A 19,678-nucleotide genomic window follows, 5' to 3' on the forward strand; every position below is an offset into this window, starting at 1 on the left:
GCCCTACTCTGCTTGGTCTCAGTTGTTTCCACTGGTTGGAGAAGTAGGAGACTGAGTACTGAAGCTGCCAGCACAGTTCAACTTGAACCAGAGGGCAGTCTCCTGGGGTCACTGTCAGCTGGACTAGCAGCTAAGAAAGTAGTACTCTGACTCCTCTGCTGCTATCGCGTATGTGTGTGAGCGCATGCACATACGTTGATAAAACTGTCCTTGACAAAAATTTGTTAGGGGCTCCTCTGAGCCCTCTTTTCAAGTAGGTCTCAACCTTGGCCTTCTGTGTCTGTCCTGTCCTTGCTAGGTCTGCATAGAGCAGTTTTAGCAAGATTCCTACTAAGTCATCACTCCCATCCTTGATATCTGATCAGATTCCTCAGTCCCACCTTTGAGTTTGTGTCCTCAACCAGCCTTTGGCAAGAACCCTTTAATGTCAGCTTAGCAGGAACCTCCCCACCCTTCACATCTCCAGTCAGTGATTTTTCATCCAGTGCCCACCACCTCCTCTCCTTGGCTGTAAATCCCCAACTGTCCTGTCATGTTTGGAGTGGAATACCATCTCTTTCCCCTTTGCAATAGTCTTGAATTAAGTCTTCCTTACCATTTTAATAAGTGTCAGAATATTTTTTTTTCTTTAGTAGTATGTACGTGTAAGTCTGTGTAGAGAGAGTTTCTCAGCTTGTCCTTGGGGAAGAAGGGGAAAAGGGAAAGACAGGATTAGGGTGCCTCTGGTTCCTCAGCTTTAAGCATCATTTTGAAAATCTAATATATTCAAACAATCCTAACAGGTCAGGCTGATCCCTAGAATGCAAGGTCCATAGAGAAGGGTTTGTATGTTTTGTTCACCACTGTGTCCTCACCACCTAGAAGAGAATGAATACCTATTTGAAGAAAAAATAACTATGTGCCCAGGGGTCAGCCCTGAGGGCAAAGTGCCATCTGGACAGAGGGAGTCCATGGTGGTTTGCAGTGTGGGGCAATATGTGGTGTTGCCAGGCACGGAGTGACCTGAGAATAAACTGGACATGGTCCCCCTTCTTGGCAGTATAGTCTAGTGGGAGAAAGCCAACAACCAAAACATAATGCAAAGTCTGGCAATGCTAAATAGGCAAAGTAGGGCAAGCTTGGAAGCACACATGAGAGCAGCTAACCCAGTGTAGTGAGGTGGACAAGGAGGGTGCCCCAGAGGAAGTGACTTCTAGGGTGAGTCTTGAACTCAGCATCCGCAGCCCAGGGAATGTAGAGAAAGTACAGAGAAAGCAGGGAGCAATGCTAGCGGACTGGGAGGGATGAAGTGGTATTTGTCTGCCTGGGACATAGCAGGAGGGTGTGAGTAGAGACATGGTTGGAGAGGAGTCAGGAGCCAGGTCTGGAAGGGCTTTCCGGAGAGTTTGGGCTGTATCCTCTGAGGAGGCACACCTGGATTCTGTTCATTTACGTATTCCCTCCCGTGTTCATCCAGTGGTTCGTCCATTCTTTCATTCATTCAACAAATGATTTTGAGGACCTACCATAGCTAGCCACTGTATTGGCCACAGTGTTAGAAGCAAGAAGGTGACATGGTCCCAGTCTCAAGGGGTTCACATCTGATGAGGAAGCTTGAGAGGCCATGAATCTGTTATTTGGGCTCTGCATCTCCTTCCTCCAATGCATCCGTTCCTATATGAGGCCTGGATGCTATTGACCTTAACGTTGGCCAAAATACTATTTTCAGGGGTTGGATTGTCTATCAGACATTGATTCCTTCAATTTAAACAAGGGAGACGCAGAGCATTGCTTTTTAAACTGTTAACGTGAACTCTGATCTGATCTGTAATTAGCAGATGGGGAAGTCACAGACAATTAGCAATACAATGTGACAGCATCCACCTGGGTTGAGAGGCAGTGTGATGAGCTGTGGTGCACACCGGGAAATTGGAGGGGACAGCCCTGCTGTGCTGGTTGTCGGTGTCAATCTGGCACCACTGTCACATTCTTCTAAGGTCTTTTCTGCATCATAGAGAAGCCAGGGACTGGATCCCCATACTGCCTTCTGCATGCAGTTCTGGGCTAGATTTTTAAGGTGCACAGTGTTTGAGGGATTGGGGGTCTGGTCAAGGAAAAATAGGTGACTACAAAGTGACAGTGGCTTGCACAGGTCTTGTTTGGGCAGCAGGTTGATAGGTTTGCAATACAGGTCACCTGACCCCAATGTCCACACACTTAACCACTAGATGACATGGTTTCACTGGATTCCAGGAAGGTGGGCTTAAGGTCAAATAGCTTTAAGCTTCTTCTATGGGAGGAGAAACCAGCCTATTTACTGCAGGATCTTAATCAGGAGTAACTGTGTGTGTGTGTGTGTGTGTGTGTGTGTGTGTGTGTGTGTGTGTGGTTGTGTTGGTAAGGGAAGCAGAAGGAGGAAGGAGAAGGGGAAGGGGAGGTGGAAAACCAGCTAGATGGGCCTTAGCTGAGCGGGGATTTAGGGGCTTGCTCTCAGGGCCATAGGGGCAACAGGAAGTTCAGGGCTCCTTCACAGAGGATTAGACAAGAAGCTCACGGGGCATCCAGGTAGTGGGGCCTGGATGTTTGGTTTCCCAGTCCAGGAGAAAGGTCTGGGCTTACCACCCGGGTTTGAGAATTATCAGTGGAGGTGTAGTTGATGTCACGGGAGATTTATGATGGATCTGGGCCGCATGGATGGGAAGAAGGCAGTTTAGGATTAGAGTTGGACAACTGCTCTAAGAAGATTGACTGAGGTCAGAGAGGTCAAAGAAACACCAGCAGAGACGGGCTACAAAGAGCAAGGAGGCCAGTGTTCTACAAGAAGGGAGTGGTGGGCTGGGTCAAACTCCATCAGGGTCAAGCATCATGACTATCTCCAGCTTGGACCTTTCCTCTGAACTCCACTCACACGTCCAGATGGGCAATAGACATTTCCACTTCACCTGTCTAGAGGCAAACTTGTAGTCTTCCCTACCCTGAAATCCGTGGCCCTCCTTCCCCCCAAACCTGGCTCCTCCTTTTGTCCTTCGCATCTCAGCACCCTTTCTAGTTCCTCAGGACTCAAACCTTGGGAGTTTATCCTGGCCTCTTCTCTTCCATACCTTACATCTAACCCACCATCAAATATCGTGAGCTCAGGGTTTATATATCCAGATATCCCCAGAATCCGACCACTTCTCACCCCCACAGCTACTAGCCTGGTGCAGGCACATCCATGTTTCACGGGTTACTGCAGTGGCCTCCTGGCTCATCGCTCTGCCTCCACTCTTGTCCTTATAGCTGTAACACAACATTGCTGATAGATGTTACTGCAAAAGCAGAAGCCCAAACATGTGACTCTGCTGTCTCAAACCCTTCACTGGTGGCCCATTTAATTTGGAGGAGAGCCCTCAGTGTTGAGGGGACAGCCAAAGGGTGTGGGCAGGTGGCAGGTGAGCCAGTCTCTTTCTGGCCCTGGCTGCTGAGGGATTTGTTTCAAACCTCAGTATGTTCCCAGTTCCCCACCACATCCTCACCCATGCCTTTGCTAAAAACCATTTGATGATCCCAAGTACAGGTCATCTGAACAAAAGAGATGTATTACTTTCAATCAAGAAGACATTTATTTCAACAGGAACATGGCAAGTGTCAGGGGAGATAAGTCCCAGCTTGTGATGTCTTCTATGGACAGTGGGGGTTTCCCTTGTTATGTCTGCACTCATCAGAAGCCACCCTGCAGCTCCCAAGTGCCATCAAGAGAGGGCACTTCTCTCAGAGACTGGTGCCCAAGGGAAGGTATTCCAAAGTGTCCATAATTTGGGCAACTTCAGTAGTTTCTTTTTGGGTCAGTTTAGTCATTTTTGTAGAACAGCAAGCTATCACTCAAAAGAATCCTTGATAGATTGTTCACTGGGTGCTCCAAGCATGTACCGTAACTGCCCCTCCAGTTGTTAATAATCTCTATCCCCTGAGGATGGTGAAGGTGGTTAATGGTAGGACTTCCAGTGTTAAGGAAAGATGAGAGGTTGGCTGCTGGCATTTGTAATAATCATCAGTTTGATCAATGACTCTAGGAGGGAAGGAGTTTTAAGACAAGGGACAAGGAATGACAGTATTTCCCCATTTTCTTGTATTGTTGAAATGTTTCTTTGGATTGGGAACCAGGGTCAAACTCGTAGTTATGGAGGAAGCATGAGTGAGATGGGACAGTCCTTTGAAGTGGTGGGTGCCCCGTGTGTGTGTGTGTGTGTGTGTGTGTGTGTGTGTGTGTGTGTTGGGGGGGGGTGCAGTGATGCTAATCCTTTGAAACAGGCCTTGCAGAATTCCCCAGTGAGGAATGAGTGAGGTGGGGCCTTCAATGAGTATAGAGAGAGTTTTGAATCGATTGTTTTGCTAGGTTCTTTCTAAAAATCCTCTGGGCAAAAAGAGAGACACTACCTTAATCCAATAGCTTGGGAATTTCCAGTCCTTTGGATCATAAGGAAAATATAGGACATACCATAATGAATTGAAAATTTTATCATACATCTAGCTGGGATTAGCATTCTCCCCTGAAGGGAACAGTCTTTGGGAAAATACTGTAAGTATCCTGGAGGTAAGAACTTTGGAGGTGAGATACTGAGTGCAGCTCAAACAAATGAATTATCGATGACTCCTTGGGGCTGGCTCCTAGCTTTCTCTCTGACCTCATCTCACACCACACTCATCCCCCTATTCCTGCTCCAGTTCCAGGCCTCCTATGGTCTACCTCAGGGCCTTAGAACCTGCTCTTGAAAGGGAGACAGAAGGAGGAGTGAGGAAGGAAGAAAAAGGACAGGGTGAGGAGGTCGGGTGATGAAGAAAGTTTGGGGTGATGGGAAATGCACTTGGAGGGAAGGTTAAAGAGCACTTTAAAGAGGGGAGATACCCAATATTTTTTTTCAAGGTATTTTGTTACTTCAGTGTTACTTTAGGAGTGTTCCCTAATCCTTTGTCTTCCGTCCTTAAATTTTCAGCTACTGTATACGTGGGTACTTTGGGCAAGTTGTGTGTGTGTGAGTGGATGTTTGCGCGTGTGTGAGTGCATATGCATGTGAGTGTGTGGGTGTGTGGAAGTGTATTTGCATGTGTGAGTGTGTGTGGGTGTGTTGGAGTGTCTATGCATGTGAGTGTGTATGTGTGGTACGTGTGTGCACAAACCGAGAAGGGGCCGAGTTTTGGGTTGGGTCCCAGCAGTGAGGAGCAGAGGTGGGTTGTGGAGAAGTGGGTACCAGAAGCAGGGTTATGACAAGGGTCGTGAAGGCTGTCAGGCACCACGGGCTTCCGGAGGCCTTGGAGCCAACCTCACTCGGGCTCCTGGGGCAGGGAGGACCTAAGATTACAGGGAGGCCTTATTTACAGTGAGCAAAGGAGAAGAGGGCAGAGCACCCACGTGGAGTCAAAGGGCACAAGACAGGGATCTGGTTCTCTGCACTGGCTGTTTCTACTCCTGGTTGTTGAATTTTGGCCAAATGTGTCCTCCCCTGCCTCCGCTTTGGGGCTTTCATTTTCCTCTGTGCAAAATCCAGTCTTTGGACCACATAAGATCTTTCATCTCTTTTCAGCTTTAACACTGTATTTTTAGATAGAGTTTTTTAAAAATTTATTTTTATTAATTTTTATGAGCCTTGGTGTGCTAGCATATTGAGATAATAAAATCTCTCCCTGAGAGTTATTATGAAAACCAACTGAAATCGCTTTTGGAAATGGACTTTACAAACCATAAGGCACTCTGAAAATGGTTCTTATTACCATTATTGTTATAATAATGTCAAGACAGGAGTCAGTGTATTATGAAAGAACTATATTTGAAGTTATTTCCAAACGGAAGCTGATTGCACTCAAGTCAAGCTGTCTGTTTTATAAATGGAAAAGACAGGTGCATGGAGTCGACTCAGAGTGCTTATCAGAATGGAGATATTATCTTCCTGGGGCCAAAGGGGAGGGATGGTGGCTGGGGGTGTGTGGCTGATATGCAATTAATAATTCAAATCAGCACAGGGTGCTATTCGGCAGGGCACCCTGCCCCCTGGTAACTCATCCATAAAATATTGGGTTCAGTTGTTTGGAGCCCACAGCTAATCTGAGAGCAACATTCTCGCTTGCAAATGCTGGTTGGCACAGGGAGTAGAGTGTCAGAAAAGCCTGCGGGTCTGGAATAAAAATGTCGGGGAGGGAAATGAGTCTCCGACACTCCTTCCCTCACTGCATCCAGAAGGGCAGCCTTGAAATCTGGGTCAGCAGCAGTTACTGCAGCCCTGTGACAACTCGGCCTCGTGGGGAGCGCCATGCACGGTGTCCAGCCAGTCCCCTAGGTGAGGTGTCCACCTCCATCCCAGGAGTGGTCCAGACCCTCTGGCTCAGTGTGCAATCTCCGAGGGTCCATTGAAATCCTTTGCAGACCTTTAAGGCAATCCACATGCTTTCCTTTTGCTTAATTACCATTTTTCCTATTATTAAAGCAACATATACTCATTAAAGCAAATTTTGGAAATGTGGACAAATAAACAACATGTAAAGACAAAAGCAAATGACAAATGCCTATTATTTCAGAAAAGCCATCGTGTGTAATAACAGCAACAAGCTATGTTGGGTGCAGCAGAGGGCCAAGCTGCTGGATGATGAGGCACATTGTCGCTTGTCATCTGCCCGGCAGCCTTACAAGGCGACGGTGGGTGGACAATCGTTGATCGACACTTTGAATTCCACAACGCTCTAAAAGCTGACGTTTGTTTTATAAGGAATTTTGGTACAAACAGGACCTGAAATGGGTCTGAGTTACAGACTCTAGGTATGCTATTTAGCGTGAATATTCCTGTGTTGTTAGAACATTATTAACAGGTTTAATGACTGAGCACTGCCTGAGACCTCTTTGGGGGTATTCCCTAGTATATGACATTTTAACCAGTTCTGCTACTGGCCTAACATCAAACCACTGACAAGTGGGGATTCAAACCATGGTCTGCGCACCTCAAGGAACTGGCCTCGGAACTCTCAACCCAGTGCATTGGGACCTTTTGCACATGACAACTCACAAAGAGAGTGGGAGGCTGTCTGACCTGGGGGGGGGGGCAGGGAGAAGGGGGAAGGGGAGGCTGTTTAGGACCAGAGGGAGTGGTGCTCAGGCTGTCCTGCGGGGCTGCTGTTCCAGAGTTCTGCATGGCCCTCCCTTCTTAGCCTTCTGGGCCTGCAGGCTGCTGGCAGGGAGTCTGCTCACACTTTCAACTTTCATTTAATGCATATTATGCAGCCACTGCAGGGCTAGGCAGTGGTGCTTCAGGGGCAGGACTCTGGGTTTGAATCCCACCACCCTCATATTCTGGTTCTAAGACCTTACCAGGTGAGTTGCTCAGATGTCTGTGCCTCAGCTTCCCCATCTGTAAAATGGTGATGATAACACAGTCCTGTCTTAAGTTCTAGCTCACATGGTCCCTAAGAAGGAGGGAAGCAGTGGGGCTGGTGTGGGACGTGTCTGAGCTCCAAGTGATCCCCCTGACTTTTTGGGAAGGCAGAATGGGAGGCAGCAGGTCCTCAGACACAGCCCTTGGAGGAATGCCTTACCCCTTCTCTAAGAGGGGCTGTGCTGTGCATCACCCACACAGGCTGATAAACGTGGGGAATGGGGTGCAGGGCGACCCGTATCAGCACCTAGATGTCAACATCATCAAAGATACGGGTTATCAAGAAAGCCCCTCTATTGGGCCTGAACATATGTAGACTTAGCCAGCCCCTATCTGTGTTTCTCTTTGTATTTCACAATTTGGGGCAGAGTTTATACTTGGCATTAATAAGATCAAAGCTAAGATTTTCCCAAGCAGAATTCAGTGGGGGAAAATGGGAGGTTGGAGCCTCTGGCTGGAATATTATGCCAGGTTTGTTTCTGAGTTATACCAGGTTCCTAGAAATCATGTGACATTTAAGCTCTTTTAATAAAATGAGATGAACAGACCAAAAAAAGGGGCCAAACAGAAAACAGCTCTAATTTCAGCAAGACCGCCTTTATTCACCACCCCCTCCAGCCTTATACGGGGCCCAAGAAGAGGCGTGCTTCTCAGATAGTCAACCACAGGCCAGCTTCCTGGTTCTGTTTCTTGCCCTTCTACCCTCCCTATGGAAAGGCTGGATACCTACCCGTGCCATGAAATGGGCTGACCCAGGGGCAGGGACTCAGTGATTCGGGGCTGTATAGGAGCAGAGGCCAGATGCCCTCGTGGTAGGGTTCTGGGTGATCCAATGAAGATTCTCGACACCATCTTGCCCTCTTGTTCCTCTGTTTGATGGAGCCCTGAAGGGTTCTGGACACCTCCAGACTCAGGATGGGGATGCCCATCACCTCCCTCTGTTTCACTTTGGGCCTTGTCATCACTGAGCCAGGGACAGACAGGTTCTGGGTGAAGCTTGATAGCAGCAGCCCCACTGTCACCCCCATATTGGCAGCATCCAAGAGCCTGGGCTGGCCCAATGCCCCCTACCTTGGTTTCTGCTTCATGATCTTGCTTAGGGCCACATTCTGCTTCTAGTCCAGAGACTTTGTCCCAAGTTCTAGCTCAGAGTTTAGAGACAAGATCTGTGCTTGGAAAACTATCTCCCTGGGGCTGGACCCATCTCATCATGGCCTGTCTGCTTCCCGGGGCATCTCTGCTGAACACTGTCCATAGATTCCAGAAGGACCCTGTGCTGTGGATCCGACCAAAGTTTGACAAACCATGTCAAGTTTCCTCTGTCTTTGCGATACTGTGCTGTCAGAGCCCGACAGGATCACTGAGGCCAGTCTCTTTGCTGGGACGTTTGCCAAGTCCCCAAGTCCCCAGCCTACATGAACTCAGCTCGCTGCCACCCGTGCCCCCCGCCACCGCTTTCCTGTGGTTCCAAGTCTCCGCACGCACTGAGCTTTACTCTGCTCAAATGTAGCAGCTTGCCCTGAATAAACCTGGAGGCTTTCTCTGCATCTGTGAAGGTAATAAATGAAGCCTGGTGTTAGGAAGGCTTTATAGTTGACAGAGGCTTTCACCTGATACCCTCTTTTCACTCCACTGGGACCTCATGTATTTCTTTGATACATGTAGAGTTTCTGAGAGCAAAGGCCATTCCAAAGACAGCTCAGTGTTCAAGGCCCCCACGCCCACCCCCCGCCTGGGCTTTGTGCCTCTCTGGAGACAGTATTTCTTCTACTGGGGCAGGGGGTCCTCACTGAGCTACTTCAGGTACATGTTTCCTTGAGAGCGTGTCCCCTGGAGCTAGGTTTCTTCTGAATGGGCTGTTGTTAAACGTCAAGAATCTAGAGAATGGTTTAGATTTTAGACTTCTCTCCTTCCATGACTTAAACCTTGCACATTCTTCTAACACAGAACTTACCAGAAGAGCTCAGTGATTGCAGCGGTGAACTTAGACAAGTGTAGATTCTTATGGAAGAGATTATGCTTCTCACTACCTTTCGTTTTCCTCTTAGTAGTAGACACAGGAAGACCCCTTTCCCTAACTTCCCCTATAGTGAGTGGGGCCAATGACTGAGCTCTGGATGATGACAGAGCAAGAATGTGCCACTTCCATGCCAGGTGCCTAAGACCTTCTGAGCAACACCTTTTCCTTCCCATCTTTTCTTTAGCTGGCTGGACATAGAGGATCAAGCAGAGTGCTTTACAACCTCAGTGGCAGGAGGTTAAGTCTTGAAATCACTGCATGGAGGTCCCCCTGCCCTACGTCCAACAGGATATGAGTGGGACAAATCTCACTGTGCTTCAGCCACTGAAGTGAGAGTTACCTGCTACAGCGGTCAGCGTTGACCGACCCAAAGAGCTCTGATCCTAGTTCTACAACTAACCACGTGATCTGGGGAAAATCTTTTGATTTCCTGAGCTTTCTCATCTGCATCAAACTCTCCTGGTAGTGTTTGTGATCATGGGAGAGGAGTGGAGAATGCAGTCTTCCCAGGAGAGGCTGTAACCCACCTACAACTGCCTCCTCACCCACTGATGTTGTAACTGTGGTTCCAACAGATCATGTAGGCTTGATCCCCACTTTGGGGCCTTCCCAATTTCTTCTGACTCCTTCACTTTTCTCCGGGGGTGCCTCTTGGCTGTCATTTAAAGCTCATATTCAACAGCAGGGCCTCAAAGAAGCCTTCCTTGTGAATTCCAATTCAACAGCATCCCTGACCCCCAGTTCTTTATCCTAACTGTCCTGATTTTCTTTATTGCATTTACCCCTATCTGGAAGTAGATCATTTACATGTTGGTTTATAGGAATATTGTCTATTAACCTCACTCCAAATGTTAGCTCTATGAGGCCAAGATTTTCACCAGATTTCTTTGGAGCTTAGGAAAGCAGAGGCACACTGGGAGCTCAACACGTGCTGATTGAAGGGACTTACAGGGTACTATGGGGGTTACATGAGGTCATTATGTAAAGAGTTGGCATTGGGCCCTGCACATGACAGGGGCTCAATAAATGGCGGCTGTGTTGAATGTCTGTTTACACGTCCCTCTTTCACACTCAACTGTGAGCCTCTCAAGGTCAGGGACGTGGTCTTATTTTATCTGTTTCCCAAAGTACCTTGTACATCAGAGATGGCCAATAAGTGTTTGCGATGGAAGAGAAACTCAATCCTAGCTTCAATTTAGTGTAGCCAAAGACCAATGAAACCATCCTCGTTCTAAAAAAAATTAAACCTTTTTATTAGTATATTTATTTTATATATAAAAGAAATACAAAAAAAAGAAACACAAAGAAAATGCTTTTATGGCAAATCGGACTTGTCGGTGCCTTCAGCTTGGGCTCCAGGTTCTGGTCCGCTGGGTGTCAACAAAGTCCGCCGGTTGTAATGACCCTTGATAATCCCCGTGTTGTTGTTCTCATTGAGAAGCTGCTTCTGCCTTTGCCTGTTGAGGGACTGGACCAGGCCCAGGACCACCGCGGCCAGGGAGTACTGCCCGGGCAGTCTTCTCGGAGGCAGGATGAATGGGTTGGGTTGGACTCTTCCCAGCAGAAAGTACGTTTTGATCTTTCCTTCCTGTTCACTGATGCCCTTCACGTAGATCTCCCCTCGGTAGTCAAAGGCAAAGCCCTGGTCCTTCAGGATAAGATAGGTCTCCTCGGGGACTTGGATCCTGCCGCTGACCCCCGTGCTGTCCATTCGACTCGCCAGATTCACGGTTTTGCCCCAAATGTCATACTGTGGCTTCTTTGCGCCGATGACGCCAGCTACCACCGAGCCATGGCTGATGCCTGCGAGTGACCAAACGGGTGAGAGATGAGAGGAGAGGGACATCAGTGAGGTGTTCTCAGTTCTGCTGGGAGAGTGACCAGTGAGGGTGTGGTCTCTGTGGATAAACCGCAGGGCCCAGATCCGGCCTCAGTCACCCATGACACCTGGGTGGCCTGGGTCGGTTACTTAGCCTATGTGGACCTCACTTTTCTCATCTGCAAAGTAGAAGACGAATTGAGATAATGGAAGTAAAGCCTTGGCACAGTGGCTGACAACCAGGGGGTGCGCAAGAGGAAGTTATTATTATTCTCACATGGACGCTGACTTATCATGGCCTGTGAGACATACAGAGCACTGGACCAGGAGACAGGACCCTGGGGTCTCCTCCAGCCTCTGCTTTTACAGTGCTCTGAGAGCTTGGGTGACTTTTCCTTTTCTGCCTGCATCCAGGTCCTGAGCATCATTCCTTGGTCCATGGCCAAAGCCTCCCAACAGGTCTCCCAGTCTCCCCGCCTTGTCCTCCTGCAGACCATCCTCCACACTGCTGCTGGAGTGGGAGGGCTCTTGCTGGCACCCGTCTGACCAAGTTCCAACTCACTTCAACACCTGCTATGGCTCCTTTTGCCTGTAGGATGATGCCCATGTGCCCTGGGATCACAGCCAAGGGCCTTTCGAATCTGGCTCTTGCCTGCTTGGTCAGCCTCCTTCACCACCACTTTCCCCTCTACCTTCCCTCACACTGTACCCAAGCTCAACTGCTTGAATTTTCCTCACCTGCTGGCCACCACCACCTCTATGCCTTTGTCCCTATGAACTATCCTGTCTGCCCCATCCCACAGTTTATTTGGCAAATGCCTTATAAGACAGTTTCAATGACTCCACTTTTAAGAAAAATAGACTTCTTCTAGGACGGATAGCATTTCCCTAATCATGTTGGTGGGTATGCGTGTCTCCTTCTTATTAGACTTAGAATTTCTCATGTATTCTACAAAACTGGCTGGACACCTGCACAGTTTCAGCACTGTTCCAGGCACTAGGGAAATGGTGGGAAAGAAAAGACGTGCAGCCCCGGCCCTCGTGGAGCTTACCTTCTACTGGGGAGAGATGGAAACAAAATAAGTAATATATCAATGAATAATAAAGGCTATAAAGAAAAATCAATCAGGTTAGAGGGAGAGAGAAGTAGGAGGGGGGCATTTTGGAGAAGGGTGGTTAGGAAAGGCCTTTCTGAGCAGACTCTGAAGAAAGTGACAAGACAAGCCATGCAGATATCTGGGTTAGATGATTCCAGGCAGAGGGAAGAGCAAGCCCCTCCCTGCCCCATACAAAATAAAATAGAAGTGGCTGAGAAATCGGAGAAAGACCTTGCAGACTGCATGGGATTCACAGGGACAAAGATCTCTCCATGATTTGCAGAGAACTTCCCAGGCATTACCCCATCTGATTCCACATTACAACCACAAGGCGGGTGTTGGGGGGAAATAATATCGTGCCCAGCTTGCACACGAGGAACTGACATTCAGAGGGTTTGAAAGGCTTGCCCAATGTCATACAGTCGGTCCCAGCAGACCCAAAACACAAACTAAGAGGCCCAGGGAAGTTGGGCAAATGATATCCTAACCTCTGAACTATGCCAACACTCTGAGATTTCCCACCCAGAGTTGTCCCTGACCCTTACTTCGTTCAGGGTTGAAGATCTACTTTTTTTTTTTTTTTTTTCAGTCCTGGTTCAATTGTGTGGTCAATGATTTCAGAGAGGACATGTAGGATCAATGGATGATGTGGAAATAGGCCCTGAACACCCCAGCTGTAGATAAAGAACACAAACATGACTTCTTTTTATTTCGATGAACAAAGGTGCGTGGCATTTGTGAGAGCTGACAAGTCAGATGCTGGGGTTTGTTGACCTCCATTTCTTGAAAGCTACTCAGGGATGGCCAAGTCAGTTAGACGGCAGGCTGGCCAGAGGACACCTGAACCATGACGACGGCGGCAAAGGCCATTTTAGCCTGCAGCCTGGCAGCCAGAATGTCACTGGGCTGTCCCCAAGTCTTGGAGCCACTGCCAGAGCATCCATTTGGCTGCGTGATTGTTAAGCTATTGCTCCCCATCTCTGGGCCTGTGTCTACCCAATATGAAAGCAGAATGTGGACCGGAGCAGGGATTGTCACACTGTGCTGGAGGAGGTCTTTGAAGATCAGCAGGGATCCTGAAGAAACTGGCAAGTTTTATACATGATAAAGGGTCACTCATCACATCACTGTGGTTTCTGTTGCATTGTCGTGTTGTTCAAGGGTGTCTCTAAGCTCAAGGAAGGATGAGCTGTGTGGCCAGGTGAACAGCCAAGAGGCTCTCTGCCTGTCCCTGCACGAACACAGCACCTGACATCCTTAGGAATCCAATCCTGCTTTTGCTTTAAGGTGTTGTCCCGAGGAACCAGGCAGCAGCACACTGGCCCACAGCATCAGAGGACCTGAAGTCAGGATGAAATGACAGGCCACTCCGCTCCCTCCCCCAGCAGGGCCATGTGTGGATGGGAAACCACACAAGCACGTTGCAGGAAAGGCAGGTATGGCATAGTGTTTGCGCTGCATTTCTGCACTCAGGCCAGGATCTTTCCCTGGCTTCTGGCACCCTGACTAAGAAGGAGGCCAGACAGGCCTGAACTGATGCCACCCTGGTCCTTGCAAGGTCACCCTGAGCCCGCTGCATCTCGCAGGACAAAGGGAGGCCCAGGGCAAGGGAGGCCCAAGGCAAGGGAGGGTCTGATGGAGCCAGGCCAGCCAGCTATGTGTGTGGGGGGGTCCCTTTGCCACACTGCCAGCTGTGACTCACCAATCCGGAGTTCGAAATTGTTGAAGGAATGCTTGTTGATCTCCTGTATGCTCTCAGTCAGGGCGAGGGAGAAGTCGGCCAGGGCACACAAATGGCCCCACTTGTCTTCACATTGCTGGAGCAGAGGAGAGACAAGAACAATAGTCACTATGGTGAATGTGAACCTTTCCCCAGCAGGGACTGCCCTATGTCCTAACCCAGCTGTGCAGCCCTAAGATGGACACAACCAGGTATGTGAGCCCCTGTACACTTGAGTGGGCAGGGTCCCCGAAATGTAGGATGATGGCAGACTTGCTTAAGCAAGTGGAATATGCGTGGTTCATCATATTCCTTTCTTCACGTCTACACTCGTCTTGGCGGGTTGACACACCATGAATACCTGCGTGTGTTCACTGATGTGTATGTGTGTGAGTGTGTGTGTGTTTGGGCTCTTATGTTTGCACATGTAGTGTTTCTTTTTTTTTTTTTTTTTTGATTTTATTTATTCATGAGAGACACAGAGAGAGGTAGAGACACAGGCAGAGGGAGAAGCAGGCTCCTCACTGGGAGCCACCCAGGGGCCCTGCATGTGTAGTGTTTCCAGCCTAGGAAATCTGTATTTCCTTTGAAGCACTCACACTGTTTAAGGGACATTTCACATAGACATTTCATGGATCTCCTGAGGGAAAAGTAGAGCAAGCACTCTGTGCCTCTCTGAACCTCAATCTCCTCATCTGTAAAATGAGTGATTAGTGTCCGTGCCCTGCCTGCCTCCCTGATTGTGTGAGATTGTGTGTGTGAAAGCACTTCGTGCCTCGCCAGAGCAGAGGTTGGCGAATCGTTTCAGTGATGGGCCAAATAGTAAATATTTTAGGTTTTGTCCTGGCTACTCAACGTGCCATTTCAGCTTGGAAAGAGCCAAAGATAAACTATAAATAAGGGGTATGGCTGTGTTCCAATAAAATTTTATTGACAAAAACAGTGGGTCAGATCTGGCAAGCAGGCCATACTTTGTGGACCCCTGCTATAGAGTGCCAGTCACCCAATGACTAATGGGGGTGTCTTACCAGATAGCTGATCATGGAATGTTTCTATGTTCTTAGTTGGAAAGCAAGCGAAGGAAGAATGAGAGGAAGAAATGAGGATTCCTTCTTCCCAGTAACTTAGACTCATAGCCATGTAGCATTTGTTGAGGATCTACTGGGTATAAGGCTTTTGTGTGGGGAGCATGACACGGTCTCAGGTCATTCATCCACTAACCCTGGAAGGTAGATGCTGGTGTACCCACTTGGCACTATGCCTGGCAAACAGTCAGCCCTCAAGAGAGTGGAAGCTATTATTATTATTAATAATCCCACAAGAACAAAAAAACAGGCTGGTACTAGGGGTTTGGTAACACTCACAACTAAATCATATCTAGGGTATTTCTTCACCCTGATTTTATCAAGTCAACAACAAGGTTCAGAATGGAGCCTAGAGGTTTCTCTTTTTTTTTTTTTTTTTTGAGGTTTCTCAATCATAAAGCAGCATCCATTCATCGAGTAGATCCTACTTCCCTCAGGAGCAAATGTACGTCACCCAACTAGACAATCCAGTTCATCAGATTATCTCCCTACCAGTCCCTCCCCACACAGCCTGGTGACAGTGGCCCCACTGCCTTCAGCGACATGACAACAGTGAGGCCCCTGCCATATGTTGTGGCTGAGTGCAAGGAGTTCCTTTACCTGTTTTTCAGGTGACAGGCCTGACACAGCCATGTAGGTGCTGCCAATGGTCTTGATCTTTTCAATGTCTTGAAACCGGTCTTCACCGAGCAGCTGAAACAGATCCAGGCAATGGTATTAGTCCTGAGAAGACGGGGGCTTTCCTGAAAGAGGTCCCTGGCTCATAACGAGGACTACTTTTGCCTGGTTTAGCATCTTTGAGACAGCTACTTTTCTCTCTGAGAATCATGTAGTTGGGCAGTCAACATATGTTTCCTGAGCACCTGCTAATTGCCAGGTGCCATGATGGGTGTGCCCAGATAACTCTTTAAGGAGTATCATCATATCCAGTTGTTTTGGATAAAAACATCACAACCCACATCCAACCTTTCAGAAGATCCCTAGCTCACCTTCAAGGATACCTAGATTCTGACTGTGTCTCACTGCCCACGCCACACAGGTCACATATCCATGAAGCCAGCCCTGAGTGGACAGCATAGGTTCAAAACCCAAACCTCCTTGGCTCCCAGGGCTAAGTTCTTATTTCCCTACTCTCTTATTTCCCTATGTTGGCAGGTATAAACATAACTTCTGGTTGTCCAACTCTCTGTTTCCCTTGAAGACTGAAATATGCTGAGGGGCTCATGCCACCCTGGGGCTGGGCAGACAGGTGGGCCAGACCAAGATGACGAGAAGGTGTTTTCTACACGTCTTGCTATAGGCATCCTCCCAAAATTAATCCAGAGCTAAGAAAATCAGAAAAATTCCAGCTGGAGAGAAATTCTTCTGGGAAATAAGGGAAAACATTGGCAGGTGCTTTTGTGATTTGCTTTGGGGTGTGTGTGTGTGTGTGTGTAGCCCGATTCACAGCTGAGGCAACCTTTGTTTATTATTTTTGTTTCCTGAAGCCCTGGTTGAGCTTCCACAAACTATACCTAGAAAAGGAAGTGGCCGGAGCAGCCTGCAGGTCTTCAGCCTGGATCATGTCTGACATTTGCCCTGAGATACCCCTAAGCAGGTTTGGTATCTTAGCAGCCCTACAATTGTTAAAATGTTAGCTCAGGGATCTTGGCATGTCTTCGAGTGCCCATCTCCCTCCCGCCACGTCCTTACACCTGCCTTTCCCCAGCTTCCTGAGGGGACAGGGGGACTCTTCCTTCCGCTCTTCTCTTGGAACTACTTGGCCAAGGGCCAATTTCAGGCCAAGGCAAAGCTGCTCCTCCTCAGAAGTCAATCAGAAGACAGCAAGAGGCCTCATCATTTCATCTAATGTCCATGCAGCACATTTATCCTGCATATAGCTAAAAGCATCTAGGGGCATAATGTGGTTCCGAATCAGCCCCTGTATTAATTCACTAGTCCTGCATGGAGTGGTGAGGTGTGGGAGCACCATTCGGCCTTCCATGAAGTGGGGGCCGTACAGTGAGGAGCCCCGGTGTCAGGGTGCAGACACCCCTTTGGATCACTGTGTTTGTATCCTTTGCATAAATACCTAGTAGTGCAATTGCTGGGTCATGAGGATAGTTCCATTTTTAACTTTTTGAGGAACCTCTATACTGTTTTCCAGAACTGCTATGCCAGTTTACATTCCCACCAGCAGCTTAAGAGGGTTCTCCTTTCTCTGCATCTTTGCCAGCATCTCCTTTTCTTGTCTCCTCATCTCTGCCCTCCTCTCTTCTCCCACTTCTCTCCAGCTCCTCCTCCCCACCTCCTTCTGGTCTAAAACTTAGCTCCTGGACCAATCAATCTCCCCCTCTCCTAGCCAATCCAACTTCCTTCTGCAAAAACCCACCTCTACCACTAAGAGCGTTGTCTGTGTGTGTGTGTGTGTGTGTGTGTGTGTGTGTTTAAGGCATCAGATGCCTACAAATTGGGGTACAGAGACACAGATTTGGTTCAAATTCATTTACTACAATTTAAAAACATGCTCGTGAGCACTTTTGGAGGATGGAGGGGGGCTATAGTGCTTAAAATAAAACAAAGCCTGATGGCTCAATCTTCAGTTAGGGTTTTTTTTTTTTTTTGTCTAGTGTTTTAATTTTTCTTAATTTAAATATATGTTTTGGATTGCACCAGTTTATCGTCTCCTTGCTATTTGCCAGCTGATTTTTTGTCCACCATTTATTAATTGATTGATTGGTCCCTTTAGCAAATACTTAGTAAGCATCTATTATGAACATCTTATGTTCTAGGCACAGCACTAGTCCTTGAGGATTTAACAGGATACGTAAAAGTATAATTTCTATCTTTATGAGCTTATGGTCTGCCACGAAGACCTGGAATAAAGGTACTCACCCTCCACTCTCCACAACACAAGGCCCTCTTTATGAGTAAACTTACCACAGACTTCCCGTGTAAAGGTGACTCAATCATCTTGTCCCTCACTAGACTGTGAAGCCGTGGAAGCAGGAGGTGACTATGTCTTACTTATCTTGATCCCAACCCCCATCCCTAGAATAACCAAAATGGCCGTTGTTGCCTTTTTGATTACAAAACTGGAATCATAAATGCCAGTTAATGATTAAAAACCAAAACAGTATGGCACACCTAGATTCAAATATTGGCAGTGCTACTGCCAACAACAAATGGTGGCAAAGCCTGGGTTGTCTTGATGTCTCTGAGCCTTCACTTATATTTATAAACATAAAATAAAGGCTAATATTCCTATCCTGTAGGTTTTGTTGAGGGATAAGTGACGACTAAATGTTACATATTGAAATTGTTTTGCATTTGCTGCAATAGGCGGTAAACACCTATATTAATAAGATGGGTCTCTGCCCCAGAACCTAGTGGCTAGTTGGGGAGGCAGATCTGTACACTGGAGAGTTTCAGGCTCTATGATGGAAGGTTTCAGGGTATAAGTTTTTCATTAAAATAGGAGTGACAACATTTACCTGGGTAGAAGGAGGATTAGAAGAGATGTCATAAGTAGAGATGATGTTTGAATGGACTGTTCAATATTGGGTTTTCATGATGTTGAGGGAGACAGGACAGGGTATGGGGAGGATGGCATAATTTTGGGCAGAAAGAGCAGAGTATGGAATAGCCAGGTGGGCATGCTTGTAAGCAGCTGGGTGGTGCTGGGTGGGGGTACTGGGTGGCACATGGTGGGAGGTAAGGGTGGAGAGGGTACAGGGGCAGCAAATGGAAAGCTTCAGGTGACCTCATGAGGAGTTGGTGAAAGGGAGCCACTGATGGGCTTTAGGTTTCAAAGGCTGTGAAAAGATAGTCGTGCTTTTGGTGATTGCTGAAGTGAGGTACAGGAATGCCACAGTCAACCAGGGGAGAAGTAAGATGGCCCAAGGCAAGAAGGGGGCAGCACTGATGCTGAGGAAGGGGCAGACCAAAAAGCCATCAAGAAGGAACCCATAGGACTCAGTAGCTAAATGGAATGTGGGGATCGAGGGAGAGGATGTTGTTGAATGATGTCACAAATGCTCTTGTTCGCCACCTACATCTTTATGGGGCCATTCTCAAGAATGCCATGGCATTCATTGTCTGGCTGCTGACAATGCACTGCTGGAGCCTTTTTTTTTTTTTTTTTTTTTTTTGAGAACCGCCTTGGGCCATTGGGAGCCTCCTTGTTGGAAATACCTGGGAAGTGAGGCACTCCCCCGACCACCACACACAAGGGACAGCCCACAGCCAATGGCTGACCAACACAGGTTTACAAAAGCTTGGCCCTCTTGCCTCCATGGGAAACATCTCTGTGGTACCACTTCTGCTCCTGAGATCCTGGGGATCAGGCTAGGAGGCTAGACCTTAATGAACCCTCATCTTTGCATGGCTTCTTCCCGAGCATTTTCTCAATGAATCACTTGCCTTCTCAGGCCTGGGCAAGTGGATGGATGACGGTGCCCTACCTCAAGCTAGAACATGAGGATCTGAGGACAATTGCACCTGCCAAGTCTGTTAATGTAAATACAGTGTAGTATGAGTATATCCCCTCATGTCATGTGTCCTTTAGACTCTTGGAGCCTAA

General features: G+C 47.9%; 1 protein-coding gene across 3 annotated transcripts in view; it reads right to left on the minus strand.

Moving 5' to 3' along the window:
• Nucleotides 1–10,621: 10,621 nt before the first annotated feature.
• ADCY8 (adenylate cyclase 8) overlaps nt 10,622–19,678 on the minus strand; it is a 215,293-nt gene continuing 206,236 nt past the window's right edge. For all 3 annotated transcript variants that reach the window (XM_049092737.1, XM_049092736.1, XM_049092735.1), the window contains 3 exons: nt 15,718–15,810; nt 14,015–14,129; nt 10,622–11,199 (listed from right to left, as the gene is read on the minus strand). In XM_049092737.1, coding sequence (XP_048948694.1) covers nt 10,712–11,199; nt 14,015–14,129; nt 15,718–15,810 — 696 coding nt within the window. In that variant the 3' untranslated portion in view covers nt 10,622–10,711. The remainder of the gene's footprint in view (nt 11,200–14,014; nt 14,130–15,717; nt 15,811–19,678) is intronic.

This window comes from Canis lupus, chromosome 13 (assembly GCF_003254725.2).
Source record: "Canis lupus dingo isolate Sandy chromosome 13, ASM325472v2, whole genome shotgun sequence".
NCBI classification, from domain to species: Eukaryota; Metazoa; Chordata; class Mammalia; order Carnivora; family Canidae; genus Canis; species Canis lupus.